Source organism: Heteronotia binoei, chromosome 2 (genome assembly GCF_032191835.1).
Source record: "Heteronotia binoei isolate CCM8104 ecotype False Entrance Well chromosome 2, APGP_CSIRO_Hbin_v1, whole genome shotgun sequence".
Classification (NCBI taxonomy): domain Eukaryota; kingdom Metazoa; phylum Chordata; class Lepidosauria; order Squamata; family Gekkonidae; genus Heteronotia; species Heteronotia binoei.
In genome coordinates, this window is record NC_083224.1 from 142,734,172 (window position 1) to 142,755,558 (window position 21,387).

The 21,387-nt window shown below is 40.0% G+C and overlaps 1 protein-coding gene across 1 annotated transcript in view; it reads left to right on the forward strand.

Moving 5' to 3' along the window:
* LOC132567355 (calcium-activated chloride channel regulator 1-like) overlaps positions 1-21,387 on the forward strand; it is a 54,660-nt gene that overhangs the window by 29,649 nt on the left and 3,624 nt on the right. The window contains 3 exon segments of the mRNA XM_060233031.1: positions 5,295-5,525; positions 17,677-17,950; positions 20,446-20,610. Of these exon segments, the coding sequence (XP_060089014.1) occupies positions 5,295-5,525; positions 17,677-17,950; positions 20,446-20,610 (670 nt within the window).

Here is a 21,387-nt window from a genome sequence, read left to right on the forward strand (position 1 = left end):
ATTGTTTAGTTTACTTGCGGTTTTGAAAAAAAGAGCACCATCGTCACATTGTCACAGGCCTGCAGCACATTCAGGCAAGACAGGAAGTACGTCAAGTATCGTGAGATCTCCTTGCCAGTGTGAATGAGACTTCGTGGCAACAAAAGCAGGAAGTAGTGGAAGGAAAACCTACTCTAGGAATTTACTACCATTGAGAAACATCGGCGGCCATTGCTGGGAGGTCAAAATAAAAACAATGTTTTTAAAGAATTCGGGACATTAAAAATTGTTGGAGTTAACTGAGAAGCGGGTAAGAAGATAAATACTATTAGTCATATTATTTGTGTGGACCTCGGACGTTTTTAAAAGGGGGGGGAATTGTAAGGAGCAGTAAAATTTAAAGACTTTAAAAATAAATATCTTGACTTTGGGAGCTCTGAGGACGGCGAAATTGGGCTTGTTATAAAGGGCAAGGCCTACTCTTTTGAATCTGATAGTCGAATTGGAAATTGGTGCTGTCCAAATTTTCGCTGTTTTTTAAATGTCTGAACACAAGCAGCCCCGTACAAGGGCTACTTCATTGGAAAAAATGCAGGACCAACTGGGGGCAATGGAGGCCAGAATGATAAAAGAGGTGAGAGAGATGATAAATGAATCGAAAAAAGAAATTATTGTAGAGATTAAAAAAGATATGGAAGATCTCAGAAAGGAAACTGAGGAAACATCTAAGAAAGTGCAGGAGGTAGAAGGCAGAATGAATGTATATGATTCCACCTTGTTGCAAATGCAAGAAAAAGTGACAATCCATGACTGCAAATTGATGGAGACTCAGATACGTCTGAGAGGAGTACCTGAAAAGGAGGATGGTGATTTAAAATAATCTATAATAAAAATAATTGCAGAAGTTTTAGAGGAAGACCCTGAAGAGACTAAAAACATGCATGACTATATGTATAGAGTGAACTCACTTTATGCCAAGAAAAATAACTTACCAAGAGATGTTGTCATAAGATATATGACAAAGGAAATGGTGGAAAGGATCATGAATAAAAACTTTGAAAAGACATTGATAGTGGGAGGCAGTAGAGTGAGAATCATGAAGGAGCTGCCAAGGCAAGTGATAAACGATAGAAGAACATATAAAAAGTTGACAGAAAAATTGAGAGACAATGGAATGAGGTTTAGATGGATAATACCTGAAGGTTTGAGCTTTGAACCCTAGGGGAAGAGAATCACAATTAAAAATGCTCAGGAACTGCATAGATTTTTTGAAGAAAATAAAGAATTTGTACCATGATGGATTACAAATTATTGTCTTGGAATGTTAATGGACTAAATTCACCACAAAAAAGAAGGGCAACATTTCATTGGATTAAGAAACAAAACATATAATTTGTTTGCAAGAAGTGCATATCAAACAAAAGGATTATAGATTTTTATGGAACAAACAATTGGGAGTGGAATTTTTTTCATTGGCTGAACAGAAGAAAAGGGGAGTGGTTTTGTATATTAAACAAGAATTGGAGCCAAAATTAGTGTTTAAAGATAAAGATGGAAGATTTGAAGCAGTAGAGACAATATTAAATGGAAAAAAATGCTGTTATTGGGATTGTATGCGCCTAATGGTGCAAAGGATGCTTTTTTAAAAGTCATTATACAACAGCTTGATGAACTGACCTATGACCAAGTTTTGATAATGGGAGACTGTAATGGAACAGTTAAGAACTCATTGGACAGGTCTGGAGGGGAAAAAAACAACAGCAAAAAAGGAAAATTGCCAGTCTTTTTTTGAATTGGTTAAACAAGAAAATTTGGAAGATATATGGAGGAAATTTAATCCTGAAGTTCGGGACTATATATTTTTTTTCAGCAAGACACAAAACTTTTTCTAGAATTGACATGTTGTGGGGGACTAAAGATTTAGGTCTTATAACAAGGAAGATAGAGATTTTACCTAAAATTGGGGCTGATCATAACCCAATAATGCAGATTACAAAATTGTCCAAGAAGTTGAGAAGATGGAGATTGAATGAAGATTTGCTACAGAATAAAGAAACAGTGACATACCTAGAAAATGAAACTAAAGCTTTTTTCCAAGTGAATGACAAAGAGGATATTGATTTTCAGACAGTCTGGGATGCCTATAAAGCAGTAATGAGAGGAATGTTGATTACTTTGAATAATAAGGATAATAAAGTAAAAGAAAAACAGTTGTTGGACATTCAAAATGAAATAAAGATAAAGGAAGGGGAGTTGAGAAAAAGTCCAGGGAAAAAGAAAATTTTAAGAGAAATTACAATATTACAAACTCAATTGAGACATTTGTTAAATAAAGAAGTGGAATGGAGTTTGAAAAGACTTCAGCAGAAATCCTTTGAGGGAGCAAATAAACCAGAAAAGTATTTGGCTTGGCAATTGAAGAAAAAGAGAGAAAATAGAATTATTAACAGAATTGTGATAGATGGAAGAGAAGTGGTTACTCAAGAGGGAATAAAAAGAGAATTCTTTAAGTACTATGCCAAATTGTTTAAAGGTGTTAAAATAAAGAAAGAGAAGATGGATGAGTATTTACAAAAGATAAAAATAGGGCCCTTAACTGAAAATATGCAAAAAGTTTTGAATGATCCAATTGAAAAAATAGAAATTGAAGCAGAAATTAACGCAATGAAAAATGGAAAAGCACCTGGGCCAGATGGATATACAGCTAAATATTTTAAAACCTTTAAAGATGAATTAATACCAAAACTGCAGAAGTTGATGAATAAGATATGAATAAAAGGGAATGTACCAGACACATGGAAAGAAGCTGTTATTTCATTGATACCTAAGGAAGATAGAGATGTCACGAATGTAAAAAATTATAGACCAATTTCACTATTAAATAATGACTATAAAATATTTACAAGAATCTTGGCAGAACAGCTTAAACAACATTTGATAAACTTTATAAAGGAAGATCAAGCAGGGTTTCTTCCCAAAAGACAAATAAGAGACAATATTAGAACTGTTGTAAATATTGTAGAATATTATGAAAGACATCCAGAAAAAGAAGTAGCATTATTCTTTGCAGTTGCAGAGAAAGCATTTGACAATTTAAATTGGGACTTTATTTCCATTGCAGTAATGGAAAAAATGGAGCTGGGAGAAAGCTTTATAAGAATGATAAAAGCAATATATACTGAACAACGTGCAAGGCTATGTATAAATGCTGATCTTACAGAAGACATAATTAGTAAAGGTACAAGACAAGGTTGTCCACTTTCCCCACTGTTGTTTATAATGACTCTTGAAATATTACTGATGCAGATCCAAGAAGAAAAAGATATAGAAGGATTAAGAATAAAAGGATTTACTTACAAATACAGAGCTTTTGCTGATGATATAATGTTTATAAACGAAAACCCCATACAAGTTACACCTTTGCTGTTAGCTAAAATACAAGAATATGGGGAGTTGGCGGGACTTTGTATTAATAGAGAAAAATCAAAAATTCTGTGTAAAAATATGCAGATGAACAAGCAACAAGAATTACAGAGACTAATGGGCTGTGAAGTCACCTCCAAGGTAAAGTACCTAGGGGTGGAGATAACAATGAAGAATATTGATCTGTTTAAAAATGATTATGAAAAGTTATGGTGTAAAATGGATGAAGACATGCTAAAATGGAACAAGCTTAATTTGTCATTGTTGGGTAGAATAGCGGCAATTAAAATGAATATCTTACCAAGCATAATGTGTTTTTTCCAAACTATTCCTATTGTGAAGGATGGCAAACAATTTGATAAATGGCAAAGGAAAATCTCAGAATTTGTGTGGGCTGGGAAGAAACCAAGGATTAAAATGAAAATTTTGACAGATGCAAAAGAGAGAGGTGGGTTTCAGCTACCAAATTTAAAATTATATCAGGAAGCAGTTTGTTTAGTGTGGATGAAAGAATGGATAACGTTGTTAAATAAAAAACTTTTAGTGCTGGAAGGTCATGGAAATAAATTTGGCTGGCGTATTTGTATTATGGAAAAAAGAAGATGGACGTTTTTTTCTCTCACCATTATATAAGGAATAATTTGCTAAATACATGGATGAAATACAAGAAATATGGAGATGAGAGAAGACCGTTATGGATAGTGCCAGCTGAAGTAATAAAAATAACAGCTGAGATGGGCAAAGAAAAGTGGTTGTCATATAATCAATTATTAAAAATACAAAGTGGCAAAATAGAACTGAAAACTGCTGAAGAGTTGAATCATAAATATGATTGGTTTCAAATGCAACAAATAAAAAGCTTGGTGGAGAATGATATTAAAACTGAAGGAATAAGGAAAGAGCAAACAGAAATGGAAAAAGTTCTGCTTGGAGACAATGATAAATTAATTTCAAAAGTATATAAATTACTTTTACAATGGTCTACAGAAGATGAAGTAGTGAAATCTCAAATGATTAACGGGGCAATTAATGTAAATAAAGAAATACAGATGGAAACTTGGGAATATTTGTGGAAGAACTCTATGAAACTTTCAACATGTCAAAGTATTAAAGAAAACTGTTTTAAGATGATGTATAGATGGTATATGACTCCTAAAAAATTGGCAAAGATGAATAACAAGATGCCAGACAGATGTTGGAAATGTAAAAAGCATGAAGGTTCTTTCTACCATATGTGCTAAAATGTTCTTTCTACCATATGAGCTAAAATGTTTTGGCAGATGATTCAGCAAGAGATTTCTAAGATCTTGGGATATGAGTTTAACAAAGCTGCAAAGATTTTCTTGTTGAGATTACAAATGGAAAAATTTCCAAAAGAAGATAGAACTTTAATCTGGTACTTGCCCTCAGCTGCTAGGACATTGTATGCGCAGTTGTGGAAGCAAGAAAAAATACCAGAGAAATGGGATTGGATTGTAAAATTTATGACATGGAGTGAAATGGACAAATTAACAAGAATATCAAGAGACTATGATTTAGAAGTTTTTAAGATGGAGTGGAAAAAGTTTAGAAAATATGTAGAAAAAGAGTGCAAAATAAAAGGACATTGGGCAATTTTTAATAGTGATAAGTTTTAAAAAGAAGACGAATATAATTTTTTGTTTTAATAGTTAAGGTTACCTTTAAATATTTGCATTTTAAGTAAATAACACTGGCGGGGGTCAAGTAATGGGGGGAGGGGTGGGTAGAAAGTAATATATGGGGTAGATAAAAGAAGTTTTTAAAGATGTAAGATATAGATTTATTACCATATGTTACCAATAAAATCGTTTTAATCTAAGTTTGTAAAACTTTTCATGCTATATCATAATATTTTTCTAATTTTCCAACAGCTTGAAAGCAAAAGTCAAAACCTCAGACCCTTTGAGTGGCTGGATGGTATTGTATCCATCGATAAAACTGTGGGAAATGACACATACTTCATAGTTACCTGGAGTGTCAGCATGTACCCACCTGGAATATTTCTGACTGATCCAAAAGGGGAAAAGTACAGTCAAACAGACTTTGTAATTGATAATACCAATCGCCATATGGCTCGACTCAAGATCAATGGAACTGCAGAGGTAAAGCCTGAGCTTTTAAAAATTTTGTGTTTGAAATATTTCAGACTTATATTTCAGTTTATCAAATCCACAAGCCTGCTCTCAACAAAGCAAATAAAAGCAAGTCATGCTGATTAAAACTACAGAAGTGCAAACAGTAAGAAAATTGGGGGGAAAAAACCAAAATCATCAGACAGATTAAGGCCAGAACAGGAACAGGACTACCATCTCTCCCTGGGCAACTCTAAGAACACTTACGTGATGCCAGAGGGCAAGTAACTGGGGCTATGTATTACAGCCATTCATGAGTTAGGTTTCAGAAGTATGCTGGAGTGCTATCAAAGCAGCTAACCTGGGTCTCTTCCAACTTCCCTGAAGCTTATCCCCACCCAGGGTGGTCACATGCTCCCTTGTATGCTAGTGATCACTTTATTCATTTTGAAAGAGGAAGACTACATAAGGTTGTTTACAATATTCATGAAATGCCTATAGCTGTTTCCCCCAAAATTCACTTAGCTGAAAGGACTAATTCACACATTGTAAAATGCTCATGACTGTCCTGAGGACATTTGATCAGATGAATGCCTGGAGTTTCCTATCGAGAACTCAGTTCTGAGAGTGCCCTTGCTGCTCATCTTACCTCACTGAATGTGACCACAATGGTTGCCCGTCACCCTGCTGACTCTTCCCCTGCACAGGACCGCAAGCAGGACTCATGGTGAGTCCTGGCCCCCGCTTCTCATGGCACATGAACACTTCTCTCATGGGCCACTGATGGGCCTCACAGGTGAGTGGCCTACAACCTTGATTTATCTGTCACATGGGTGTCCAAACTTGTTTAACATAAAAGCCACAGAGAATAAATGTCAGATGTTTGAGAACCACGAGACAGGAAGGAAGATGGAAAGAAAGCAAATAGGAGGAAGAGGTAGGGAAAAAGCAAGTTTAATTTTAAATTCATTCTCCAAGCTGCTGGTTGGCTTGGCTTGGAGAAGTGTTTTAAAGAAACGTGCCTTCTCCAAGCTGGCTGACGGGGGTGGACTTTGAGAACCACACAATATGTGTAAAAGAGCCACATGTGGCCCCTGAGCTGCAGTTTGGCCACCCCTGATCTGTCACATTTATAAGAAGTTCATGGGTTATTCCATTCATCCTCTTGTAAGGTAGGCTGAGAGAGATAATTTAATTGTGACCTGGAAGTTGCCACTTTTTCTTCTGAGAGCTATTTTGTGTTCTCAGCAGCCACCTGACATATACATAAATATAGCAGGTACAACTTTTCCTATTTCAGTATCTCCATTATGAAAAAATTTCACTGGCTATACTTTTGCTTGACAGTTTTCAGCCATAAACAGAGCCCTATGTAAAGTAGGAATTGAGAATGACAGATGGCGATGTACATTTTCATGGAATCCATCTACTGACAGGATTTGAACTCAGGATAAAACTGTCTTTTATTGCACAAAGCAAGATGGTGTCCTTTTTATAAATCAGCTGTGAACAATGCTAATGATTTAAAAATTGCTTTCAAAATCGTTTAATGTGGACCAGTTGCTTGCACAACTTTTTAGTGCAGGGAATCTAGAGTTGAACTCTAGAGCAGGGGTGTCAAACTCATTTGTTATGAGGGCCAGATCTGACATAAGTTTGGTGTAGTGGTTAAGTGTGAGAGAGCCAGTTTGGTGTAGTGGTTAAGTGTGCGGACTCTTATCTGGGAGAACCGGGTTTGATTCCCCACTCCTCCACTTGCACCTGCTGGAATGGCCTTGGGTCAACCATAGCTCTGGCAGAGGTTGTCCTTGAAAGGGCGGCTGCTGTGAGAGCCCTCTCCAGCCCCACCCACCTTACAGGGTGTCTGTTGTGGGGGAGGAAGGTAAAGGAGATTGTGAGCCGCTCTGAGACTCTTTGGAGTGGAGGGCAGGATATAAATCCAATATCATCATCATCATCATAAGTGAGACCTTGTTGGGCCAGGCCATGTTGGGTTGGGCCAGGACATGTCCGACCAAGCCATGTGTGTACCTATTTAAGATTAGGTAGTAGTGATATAAACTTTATAAAGGACATAGACAAACACAATTAATTAAAAAAAAACACTTGAAATATGCTTAAAACATTAGCACTTGTTGGTCTTAAAGGTGCCTTCTTTGTATTTCTCCCATGGGATCCAGGGAACTGGGCAAAGGAAGCTCTGGCTCTTTCCTTCCTTCCCCAGGGGACCAGAAGGGGAAGGAGTCTCAGCCAATAGAAGGAAAAGAGGCTTGGCTTAGTAGCTTTGCTGTGTGATTGCGAGAGCCTGGAAAAACAATCTCTGTCTCCCCCCCGCCTTCCTCTACAAGGGAGGAACCCCAGCCAATGGAGAAAATAGAAGTTTTGCTCCATAGCTGTGCGATTGAGCAAGCCTTGCAAAGCAAGCTGTTATGCAGAAGGAAGCAAGAGAGAGGGAGATGGAAGCAGATGACAGCCAGTTGCTTAGGGGCCTGATAGGAGCCCCCAAGATGCATGTTTGACACCCCTGTTCTAGAGTATATACAGAGTACATAACCAGAAGCAATCCCAAAGGCTGTCAGGATCTTTTCTGAAATAGCAGCTTGTATTGTATTTGACAGGTTAGTGTACTATTTTACCTTTTCTAAGGTGAAATCTAATACAATGGTTTTAGACGTAGTTTGGCAGTCCATTGTATTCATCTGAATAGACAGATTATCAAAGCAGTCCTGAAAGTCTAGAACACTGTTTCAGTGAAAAGATCTTCTTATTCAAGATGCAGACAGTCTTGCAGCGGTTTTGAAAGCCAGCATTACGAACAGTGAACACTAATCTGGAGAACTGTGTTTGATCCCCCAGTCTTTCACATGAAACCAGCTGGGTGACCTTGGGCCAGTCACATTTCTCTCGGAACTCTCTCAGTCCCACATACCTCACAAGGTGATTGTAAGCCACTTTTAGGGTAACTCTTCTTCCTTTTCTTCATCATCATCAGTCTCTACTAAAAGCAAAGAGTAGCAACTAGGGATGGGCATAAACTGGGAAAATGGTGGTTTGTGTTGGCTTGTGATTTGTTTGATTTCCTGAACATATTTGTGGTTCATTTGGTTTGGGAGGTGGTAGAATGCCCCCCCCCCAGTGGGCTAGAGATGCCAAACTCACAGCAAGTCTTGAGCTAACACTCTTCTATTCACTCTCCAGGTTTGGTGAGAATGGGAGGCCAAGTTACAGCCCCCAGGAGGTTTATTAGTTTGCCCCTTTTTGGGAGTCACTAACCTCTCTGTGCCACTTTATTTGTTTCTTTCTAGCCTTGTTTTATTTACAAATGTCAGTGTGCTCAGGACTGAGCCATTAGAAGCATTTTTTTTTTACTGGGGTTGCCTGGTATATATATACAATCTGCAGAATGGGAGTGTCAGGAACTGGTCAGGGTCCGCTTGGGAGGGTATAAAATTTGTCTGTCAGCTCTCCTCAGTACCTTAGGCACACACACTGAAAACCCTGTCAGTAATATAAAAGCTGGGCATCTGACATTTTCAAAACCACAAAGAATATTTATTGGATCACAAAAGGCAAGGGGGAGGGTTAAAATAATATTGATTAGGCTATTTAAAGGCAAATCAGTTGGCAGGCTATTCAAAATAAACCATCTCTGATCACCAGAGATATGTCAGGCTGAGATAGCTTAAAATACAACACCAGGTAGAAGATACAAAACCACTTTGAACTATATAAACAGGCAGGCTTAAGAATGTATAAAAAATACTTTGAATAGGCAGGGAGTGCCTACTTGGCACTAAGAACACTAACAGAGATGGAATAACCCTAAGCATGTTCATAAATCATAAAAATCCACACATTCTTTGCCAAACACACTAAGGACTTCTGACCTGTGCCAGATCAGTATTCCCTCAGACTCACGCACTAGAATTCAGGATTCACATCTGCTCTTCTAGCCCCTCAACCCAGCTAGATTTCTAGTCTGACTTCGGATTCCTTTCTAGTCACCAGAATCCAGTCCTTCCTTCAGAGTGTTTGAGTGTTCTCAGTTTAACTAGGAGACTGCCTTGTACATAAGAACATAAGAGAAGCCATGTTGGATCAGGCCAATGACCCATCCATTCCAACATTCTGTGTCACACAGTGGCCAATATACACACACACACACTGTGGCTAATAGCCACTGATGGACCTCTGCTCCATATTTTTATCTAACCCCCTCTTGAAGCTGTCTATGCTTGTAGCCGCCACCACCTCCTGTGGCAGTGAATTCCACATGTTAACCACCCTTTGGGTGAAGAAGTACTTCCTTTTATCCATTTTAACCTGACTGCTCAGCAATTTCATCGAATGCCCACGAGTTCTTGTATTGTGAGAAAGGGAGAAAAGTACCGTATTTTTTGCTCCATAAGACGCACCTAGTTTGTAGAGGAGGAAAACAGGAAAAAAAATATTCTGAACCAAATAGTGTAATAAAATATTTAATAAACTATAACAGAATAACATTTGAAGCATGTAAAGTGAATAGCAGTCAACAGTGGCATTAAGATCCATTATCACTGTCATTAACAAATGGAGAGACTTAAAGGTTTGAGTACTCTAGTTTTCTGGAAACCCCAAGAACTCATCATCGCTAGAGTCAGAATTTATGAAGCTCATTTGCTCACAATCACTGACATCACTTTCTTCGCTGTCTTCATATAAGATACCATCTTCACTTATATCTAAGGCATTGCTAATGCCACATTTTTTGAATGACTGTACAACGATCTCCTCCTTTACTGAGTCCCATGATGTTTTCACCCATTCAGAAACTTAAGTGATGGTGGGCCTTTTCATTCGTCCAGTAGATGTCAGATCATGATTACCAGCAGCCATCCATTTGTTCCACTCTTCTCTCATTAAGACCTTAAATGGCTTGTTGATGGAAACATCAAGAGATTACAACTGGCTGGTAAGACCTCCGGGAATTACAGCTAGATGAGTCTTCACTTCTTTGAAGCACTTTTTTGTTGGTTTGCTAATATGTGCTCTAAACTGGTCAAGCACTAATAAGGCAGGTTTTTTCAGAAGTCCTCCAGGACGTTTGGACCACACCTTTTCAACCCATATTCTCATTCCATTTTCATCCATCCATCCTTTCTCATATACATGTACAACAACTCCTCGCGGAATCACTTCTTTTGGAAATGTTTTCCTTTTGAAAATCAACATGGGTGGCAATTTGGTGCCATCGGCACAGCAGGACAACACAGCTGTGTAATGGGTCTTCTCATGCCCTGAAGTTTTCACAGTGATGGTTTTGGCACCCTTCAGATCTACAGTCCTATTAGATGGCACATCAAAGGTTAGCGGAACTTCATCCATATTCCCAATCTGGCCAATTTCAAAGCCATTTTTCTTCCTAGCATCAATAACAAATTTATGAAAGGACAGAATTTTAGATTCATATTCTTTTGGCATTTTTTGCGCAATTCTAGTTTTGGTCACATAGCAAGACCACATCACCTCATAAATCTGTAGCACCATGATGGTGATCCTGTAAAATCCTGAATGCCTTTCTCTATAGAAATGCGTTTCGCTTCAAATATGATCATTTTTGTCGAGACAGAGAAGCCATTATTCCGGTGACATATGATCCATTCTTTCATGTCCACCTCCAACTGTGGCCACTTTGCAGCATGCCCACGGAAAGTGTGCTTACTTTTATCTGCCTTTTGCAGCTGATCCTCCTGTTTCCTCCACTTTCTAATCATTTTTTCAGTTGGAGGAGGCCCAAAATGTCTCTCCGCTGCTCTGTTTCTATACTCCTTAGCATATTTTACTACCTGTAGTTTAAAAGTAATTTTATATGCTAGCCTTTTCTGCTTTATCATCCTTGCACTGGTAGAATGAGGTACTGTGGTATTTTTCTGCAAGAAATGAAGGAACTGTCAGTATCATTTATTCAATGTTTACCATTGAGCACTAACCATTTGCGTTGTCACTAAGCACTGACCATTTGTGTTACCACTGAGTGCTGACCATTTGCGTTGTCACTTACCGCTGGCCTGCGCATTATCACTGACCAATAACCTGCACTGAGCATTGTCTTAAATCAATGAGAACAACAATCAGCCATATTAAAATTTATAACATATTTAAGACCTAAAAACAAACACAAAAATGGACTTTGTGCATCATGTGTGCAGTATACGTAAACTAATCATTGATTCCAGTGACCTGACTTTGTACATCATAATTACGGTAATACTGACCACTAAAGTTTAATATGGCAAGTGTTTTATCATATATTTAATGCTCAAAGTGGAACATCATATGTATGAGGTAAATCAAGATTTAATGAGTGATAAAGTTTATTTTTTTTTAATGAATTGTGCCCCCGGCAGCCAGCATTCATAGTACCTCAGACAAACCCAGACATTGAATGGAGAGTAATGCTCATGCGCACTGCTGTCCCAGCTGTCTACTAGGAAATGCAAACTCTTCTCCAATTAGCGCGGCAATAACACAAGCTCTTCTCCAATCAGCGCGGCAATAACACAGCCAGCAACAGCACTCTTCTCCAATCAGCGTGGCAATAACACAAACTCTTCTCCAATCAGCACGGCAATAACACAGCCAACAACAGCACTCACTCCTCGCTTGCAGCCTTCCCTCCTCCCCTATACGATCTCCTCCTTCTTGGCCAGGACTCGCTTCTCCACGCAGCCACCATGGAATTGTAAGTTTCTTGCCTGGACCCGCTCTCCTTCCATGTAGTCCTTGCTTTCTGATCCGGCTGCAGGCTTCCCCATGGCATCATTAAGGTCCCCAACATGCATTCTTTTTTGCAGTTCCGCTCCATAACACGCACACACTTTCCCCCTTTTTGGGGGGGGGGGGCAGAGTGCATCTTATGGAGCGAAAAATATGGTACTTCTTTCTCTACTTTCTCCATCCCATGCATTATCTTGTAAACCTCTATCATGTCACCCCGCAGTCGACGTTTCTCCAAGCTAAAGAGCCCCAAGCGTTTTAACCTTTCCTCATAGGGAAAGTGTTCCAACCCTTTAATCATTATAGTTGCCCTTTTCTGCACCTTTTCCAATGCTATAATATCCTTTTTGAGGTGCGGTGACCAGAATTGCACACAGTATTCCAAATGAGACCGCACCATCGATTTATACAGGGGCATTATGATAGTTCCTGATTTGTTTTCAATTCCCTTCCTAATAATTCCCAGCATGGCATTGGCTTTTATATTGCAATCGCACACTGTCAACATTTTCCGTGAGTTATCTACCACGACCCCAAGATCTCTCTCTTGGTCAGTCTCTGCCAGTTCACACCCCATCAACTTGTATTTGTAGCTGGGATTCTTGGCCCCAATGTGCATTACTTTGCACTTGGCCACATTGAACCTCATCTGTCACGTTGATGCCCACTCACCCAGCCTCAACAGATCCCTTTGGAGTGCCTCACAATCCTCTTTGATTCTCACCACCCTGAACAATTTAGTGTCATCTGCAAACTTGGCCACTTCACTGCTCACTCCCAACTCCAAATCATTTATGAACAAGTTAAAGAGCATGAGACCCAGTACTGAGCCCTGCGGCATGCCACTGCTTACTGCCTTCCACTGTGAAGACTGCCCATTTATACTCACTCTTTGCTTCCTATTAATTAGCCAGTTTTTGATCCACAAGAGGACCTGTCCTTTTACTCCATGACGCTTGAGCTTTCTAAGGAGCCTTTGATGAGGAACTTTATCAAAAGCTTTCTGGAAGTCAAGGTAAACAACATCTATTGGGTCCCCTTTGTCCACATGTTTGTTCACCCCCTCAAAGAAATGTAACAGGTTAGTGAGGCAAGATATTCCCTTACAGAACCCATGCTGAGTCTTCCTCAATAACCCGTGTTCATCAATGTGCCTACTCATTCTGTCCTTGATAATGGTTTCTACCAACTTTTCCAGTATTGAAGTCAAACTGATTGGCCTGTAATTTCCTGGATCTCTTCTGGAACCCTTTTTAAAGATGGGGGTGACATTTGCTACCTTCTAGTCCTCAGGAACGGAGGAAAATTTCAATGAAAGATAACATATTTTTGTCAGAAGTTCCACAAGTTCAACTTTGAGTTCTTTCAGAACTCTTGGATATATGCCATCCGGACCTGGTGACTTATTAGTTTTTAATTTGTCTATCAGTTGTAGGACCTCCTGTCTTGTCACCCTAATCTGACTCAGGTCTTTTAACACCCCTTCCAAAATTAGTGGTTCTGGAGCGGCCAATCACTTCTCGTCTTCCACAGTGAAGACGGAGGCAAAAAATGTATTCAGCTTCTCAGCCATTTCCCTATCCTCCTTCAGTAATCCTTTGACCCCTTGGTCATCCAAGGGCCCCACTGCCTCCCTGGTTGGTTTCCTGCTTCTAATATATTTGAAGAAATTTTTATTGTTGATCCTAATGTTTTTTGCAATATGCTCTTCATAGTCCCTTTTTGCCTTCCTGATCACAGTCTTGCATTTGATTTGCCACAGCCTGTGTTCCCTTTTATTAATCTCACTTGGACTAGCTTTCCACCGCTTAAAGGAGTCATTCTTACCTTTTACAGCTTCCATTACTTTGTTTGTTAACCATGCAGGCCTTTTCTTATACCTGTTTGTGCCTTTCCTAACTTGTGGTATATATTTTATCTGAGCTTCTAGGATTGTAGTTTTAAATAGCCTCCAAGCTTTCCCAAGGGTTTTGACCGTATTTACCTTTCCTTTCAGTTTCCTCTTCACATGCCTCCTCCTCTCAGATAATTTACCCCTTTTAAAGTTAAACATGGTTGTGCCTGTCTTTTGGGGCAACTCTCTATTTATACAAATGGTGAAATCAATAACGTTATGGTCACTGTTCCCAAGCGGTGCGATCACTTTTACATCTCTCACCAAGTCTTGGGCATTACTTAGGATCAAATCCAGGATCGCCCCACCCCTGGTAGGTTCAGAGACCATCTGCTCCATAGCACAGTCATCGAGAGCATCAAGAAATTCAATCTCTTTCTCTCAACCAGAACATATATTGACCCAATCAATCTGCGGGTAGTTAAAATCACCTGTTACGATACAGTTTTTATGTTTAGCTGCTATCTTTAATCCTTCCATCATATTATAATCGTCCTCTATCTTTTGATTTGGTGGGTGATAACAAACTCCCATAATTAAATTTCCTTTTGGGCCCTCTATTTCAACACAAAGCATTTCTAGAAGGGAATCTAATTCTCTGACCTCAGTCTTACTGGACCGTATACCCTCTCTGACATACAGAGCCACCCCACCTCCAACCCTTCCCTCCCTATCCTTCCGATATAACTTATATCCTGGAATCACTGTGGCCCACTGATTCTCCTCATTCCACCAAGTTTCTGAAATTCCTAAAATGTCTATGTTTTCTCCCAACACGAAACATTCCAACTCACCAATTTTACTTTGAACACTTCAAGCTTTTGCATATAAACATCTATAATTTCCCAGGCAAGCTAGGCCTGCAACCTTCCTCCCGTCGCCTCGAGACTTTGGCAGACAGTCAATACTGTTTGTCACCATCTCAGTGGACAACTCTGATCCATTACCCGGTAGAAAAGTAACAGCTAACCCTTCATCTCATTGAGATGAGTCCTCCCAAACCAGAGACATTTCATCTCCTGTTGGCTTTCCTTCAAGATTTAGTTTAAAAACTGCTCTGCCACCTTTTTTATTTTAAGTGCCAGCAGCCTGGTTCCATCTGGGGACAAGTGGAGACCGTCTCTTTTGTACAGCTCCTGCTTGTTCCAGAAAGCATCCCAGTGCCTAACAAACTTAAACCCTTCCTCCTTACACCATCGTCTCATCCACACATTGAGACTTCTAATTTGTGCCTGTCTCTCCTGCCCTGCACGTGGAACAGGTAGCACTTCTGAGAAGGCTACCTTGGAGGTCCTGGCCTTAAGTCTCTCACCTAGCAGCCTAAATTTTTCCTCCAGGACGTCACAACTGCATTTCCCCACATTGTTGGTGCCAACATGCACCACGACCACTGGCTCCTCCCCAGCACTGTCTATCAGCCTATCTACTACACGCGTAATGTCCGCTACCTTCGCACCAGGCAGGCAAGTCACCATACGGTCAGTACGCGGTTTTACCACCCAGCTGTCTACTTGCCTAAGAATCGATTCACCAACTGCCCAGGGATGGTTCCTTGGCGTGAAAGGATACCCGCTCATCAACTGAAGAAGAGGTCCCTTCTGAGGGCACATTCCCCTTACCTTCAGCACAGTGCCCTGTTCCCTCTTGACCCTCATGCTCCCTGGCAGCAACGGGGCTGCCACGTTCAGAGCGGGACTCATCGAAGAGGTCCCCGAGAGTCTTCTCTGAGTGCCTGACTGCCTCTGCTTCTCCAGGTCAGTCATCTCGGCCTCAAGGGTACGGATTTGTTCCCTGAGGACCAGGAGCTCTTTGCATCAAGCACACACCCAAGACTTCTGTCCTGTGGGCAGATAGTCATACATGTGACAATCAGTGCAAAACACTGGAAAGCCCCCACCCCCCTGCTGGCATTCTACCTTCATGATAGCTTTTTTAAAAATATACAGTCCCCTTTTAAATCCTGTTTTTTTTTGTGTGTCTCTCCTTCTGGAGGGTCAGACCTTATTGGAAGCAGAAGGAATCTGGGTTCCTGGTCCTTACAGAGCCCCCAGGCTAAGAGCCACCGGCCAAGAGCTCTTTGGCTCTCGCCCTGGCAAGGCGCAGCTTAAAATACAAAAAGGGTGGGGAACACAGCCACTCCTAATCAATCAGCAACAATCACCTTCAATCACCTTCACCTTCAGCCCACTCAACCAAACAAACAGCAGTTCCCAAGCAACCACAAACTCAGAATTTTCAGCAGTCACACAAACTCAGAAATTCTCAGCAACTTCCCCAGCTGTTTTGTGTTCTGACAGAACTCCACAGAGAGTTTCTCCTCACAGAAAGTGCCTGGTTTTGCCCCCTTCTGACTAATAACTCTCTCTCTGACAGAAGCTTCTTCAGTTCTGTCCACCAAAGAACTCAGCCCCACTAGCTGTTCTCAGCTCCTTCCAGTTGCTTCACAACAACTGATCAGCTTCAGTACACAGTTCTTACTCCACTGCTCCAGTACTCAAGCTCCAACTCCCAGTAATTGAAAACTCCAAACCCTGAGACAGTTTTCTTCCCTCCAAGCCCCTCTCAATTCACTACATTATCGTTACCATGGCTGCGTCCCAGCCAATCATTGCAAGCTGTTCCCAGCTTCCAGGCTAAGTGCCTGAGTCCATTACAGGGAGCTTCATAGTTGTCTCCCAGAGCTGCCAACCAAGCAGTGGACAGCTGCTATGGGTTTTTCTAGGGTTCCCAGAAGTCCACCCCCAGCATTGCCTAGAAATTAATTAAATCACCTGGCTGTCTGGAAAAATGAAACACAAAAATGAACCAAACGAATCACCAAGGAAAAAATGTAGTTTGTTTCCAGTTCAGGCATGGTGTGACCAAATGAACTGGTTTGAAATGAATCATCTTCCAGCCTGGTTTGTGCTCAAACTGTAGTTCATTGTTTGGTTCATGCCCATCCCTAGTAGCAACAGGAGAGCTGATATGGACCAGTCAAAAGCAAGATTAGGAGGTGAAGCAATTCTGTTGTAATTTTGTTTAGAGGATAACAATCAGGTGAAAACACAGAGATCTTAGGGCTGAATATTAGTGAAGATCAGAAAATACTATAATGGATTCGTTATTTATTTATTTTTATTTAATTTACTTTGGATGGAGTCATTATTTATTTATTTTTATTTAATTTACTTTGGATGGAGTCATTATTTATTTATTTTTATTTAATTTACTTTGGATTTATACGTCGCCCACTCTGCAAGTGGACTCTATGTGACTAACAGTTGTAAAAGGATAAAAAACTTATATAAATAATTTAAATCCAAACATTTGGTGCTATAGAAGATACTTTAGTGGGAATCAAGCTTTCATTCCCTAATTTGTCCTATGACCTTCCAATGTGACTCTGCTACCCACTGCTCTTAGTGCCTTAAAAAACAAAAAAACATCACCACATTCTTGTCAAACTCAGTATGCAAAGAAAACCAAGCTGAATTTATAACAGTAATGCTTTAGAGATTGACTATGTGATTGCAAAACTTTGATTTGCAGGCAGGAGATTGGATTTATAAAATTCACAACACACACACAGAAGGAACTCAAGTCTTATCAATTACAGTCACCACTCGAGCTGCATCTCTGACTGTGCCCCCAGTGACTGTGAAGTCCTATTTAAATAAAGACACCAATAACTACCCTGATCCAATGATCATTTATGCAGAAGTGAGTCAGGGTTTTTTGCCTGTTATTGGTGCAAATGTCACAGCCACTGTTGAACCAGCATCTGGAACTGCTGTAGAGCTAGAACTTTATGACACTGGTTCAGGTAAGTACACTTTGAAATATTCACTATATCATATACTTTAGAATGTTGCTTTATGCATTTTGCATAGTTTATATGTCATCTTTTAAGATGTTTTTTGTTCACATTGGCATCTGAGTTTCTAATGCTAATTCTTTTGCATTGTTTTTTGAATGTCTTATACTGTCTGATTGAATTGTTTTTATATTTTGCATTCTACACTGAGAAAGATGGGCTATAAGTGAACTTGGTAAATATGAAGTTGCTTTATACTGAGTACTTACTGGCATTCTGTGTAATGAGAAACATAATGATTTGCCATTACAGGAACAAACCTTCAGAGTCTTTAAGTTTGTGCTATTCCCACCTCCCTTCTGCTAGCACACAGCATGCAAATTGAAGACTAATTCTGGATTCTTTTTTCGTTTCTTTCCTTCTTTCTACAAATCAGTATTCCCAACCTTGATCTCAAGGGAAGTACTTCATTTAGCACTTCATTCCTTCCCTTTAATTTATTGATAAGCTACTTCAGACAAAGATCAGTGTAAAAAAAAAAGACACCTTCATCTTGTGAACTGGGCTGTGCTGGGTTCTGCTGGACACCCTGTGACACTGGTACTGCTGGGTACTCTGTGCATTGCACTGGTTCTGCTGGTCTTGAAAAAAATGTCCCTCTTCAGTTTCTACAGCAGAAATTCTCTAGTTTGACTTTAGTCATTTGGAAACAATGGAGGATGGGGGCACCTTCTTTGTGGAGTAGTGTGTTTCTTAAAATCCAGTCTGGTGAAGCTTGTGATCACTATTTTGTGATTCTTTGGTTAGTGCTGGTTAGTAAAAGTTAGTACAAAGGCAGACTCATAGCTCCAGGGATCATTTTGTAGAAAAAACGGTGGTGGAGCTCATCCAGGATTGTTATGCAGCTGCACCTACTATTCAGTGGATAAGGTGGGAAGGAGGAGGTGAAACTCTCAGAAAGGTTCAGGAGCTGCACTCCTGTGAGCTCCCGCTGAATCTGAGGCCTGCATTGCTCTCAAAAATACGTTGCAGATGTTTGGGATGGTCAGTTCTTGGGCTTCAAAATGGAGAACAGAAGTTCTTCCAAGTGCCGGCTCAGAACACCAGTGGTGTGATGGATCTTTCTAAATTTTTTTTGCTGTCAAGTCACATCCCTGCTTAGCTTTTAAGATCTGATGAGATCAGGCTATCCTGGGGGGCTATCGAGGGCAGAGCTAGGATGTGAGTCGTGTGACTGCCCTAAGGTCACCCAGCAACTTTCCATGGCATGAGTGGGGATTCATACCTGGGTTTCCCAGATCCTAGTCTTACACTTTAACCATTACACCATGCTGGTTCTTGTGATTGCATAGCATGTTGGAATTTGAATTTTTTAAACGCATGATTCTATGTACAAAGTTGTATCAACATTTCTTTTCTGGCCTTATTATTATTCATATCATTTCATGAATATTACTGAAAATAATTTTGTCAACCTGGATAGCCATAGGATAGACTGATCTCATCAGAAGCTAGGCAGGGCCACCATGGAGGCAGGCAATGACAAACCACCTCCAAATTCTTGCCTTGAAACCCTACAGGGTCGCCATAAATCAGCGTCACTTGCTGGCAAAAAAAAAAAGATGAGGGGGTGTTAAAAATTTATCTGTCCTGGGCACCAAATAGTCTAGGTACCCCACTGGTGCAGGGAAGTGTCCAGGGAAGCAGGAGGTTGCAATTATCCAGTGGCGAGGGAATATTGTGCTGTACATTCTCAGAGATACATTTCTTCCCATGTTACAGGATTCAGGTGGGGGTACATAAAAAAGACTACAGGGGTAAAGTCTTGCGAATCTTGCTTGGAAGGCACACAGGGAGGGAGGTGGAGGGTAGAAAGCTTGGTTCTGAGAAAGAAGGAAGACAAGCATGAGAAAATAAACCATCTTTGTGAGGAGTTACTGGGAGGCAGTTGGGGGGCAGTGCAAGATATTTTTTGGGTGGGGAACAAAGTGTATGTATTTTTGGTACTTGTGGCAATGGAGGTGAGATCAGTGTTTCATTTCTAAAGAAAGAGGTTATGTGGCACTAATTTGTGTGTATGACATACCATCACTCTATAAACTTTACTTCATTCTAAGCGTGCATATCTGATTAGGTTACAAAAACATATGGAATAGTACAATGGTGTATACATATAGAAATATGAATATATGAATACAAACACATAAACATATAAATACAGGAATATATATATGCAATAGCACAGAACCATACGAATATGCTGTAATCAGTCCTCCATCAGCAATGACAATACTATGAGAAAAATTAACAACCATGTGCAAAGCATAAAGTTGAGACAAAACCCTGTTAGGGGCTTGTAAACCTGACATATACGACCTTCCAGAATTCAGTTTTATCTGTGATAATGCAAGCAGATGACATGAACTCATTGTATTATTGTTTTTAAATAATCAGCATTAAGATTTTTTGTTTAGGTATTAATTCCTGATATTTACTATATCAAGGTGCTGATATTTTCAAAAATGATGGAATCTACTCAAGACATTTCATATCCTTCAACGGAGATGGAAGATACAACATAAAAATACGTGTTCAAGGGAAGGGCACGACTGCCAGACATGTCTGGAGATATAGTCAAGCTCATTATGTGCCAGGATATGTAGAAAATGGTAAGCATTCATAGTAAAATAATCTTATTGTCTGTGTAAAATGTAAATGAATGGGTGTATCTTCTCATAACAATACTCAAAATATGAAATGCATGTCTCTGTAGAGATAAACTTCTCACTGGTCAAGTTGTCTTCACTTTGCCATGTGCAAAGCATGGAACTGAGTGGAGTGCCAATCTGGTGGGAAGAACCGATGTGATTAGACCTGCCCACAAAGAATGCTGTCCATGTACACACATCACAGCTGCCTGTTATGGCACCACAGGGAAGAGGTTGCCATTTGATTTGATGTGTATGTATGAATGAGAAGATGGCTTCTATCTGTCTATACTGAGAAAATGCTATGTGCTTGGATCTACCAGAAATTTCCACAGGCAGAAGGGATGTCACGTGATTTTTTCACCTCCACCTCCCAATATGGGCCCATGTCAGTCCCCAAAATGCTGTTCCTGATAGACAGTGGACCTGTAGGAACAAGTGGAGAGGGACTAGAGATAAGCACCAGGAGAGAGAAAGTGGCTAGAGAGACAGCCATGTATAGTGGTCAGGATTAGCCTGCTCAGGTTCAGAATTCCCAGTCTACAAAGGAAATGTGCTGGGTGAAATTGGTCTGGACACACATTTCATCCACCTCACTGGCTTATTGCTATTCCTCATCCCAGCATTGATTTTCTACTGAGAAAGACTGGATCATGAGGGCATGAATACAACGAAAAAGGGGAGGTAAATCCAGTTGCAACTAGAACCACAATATAATGAGCCCAACGCAAACATGCA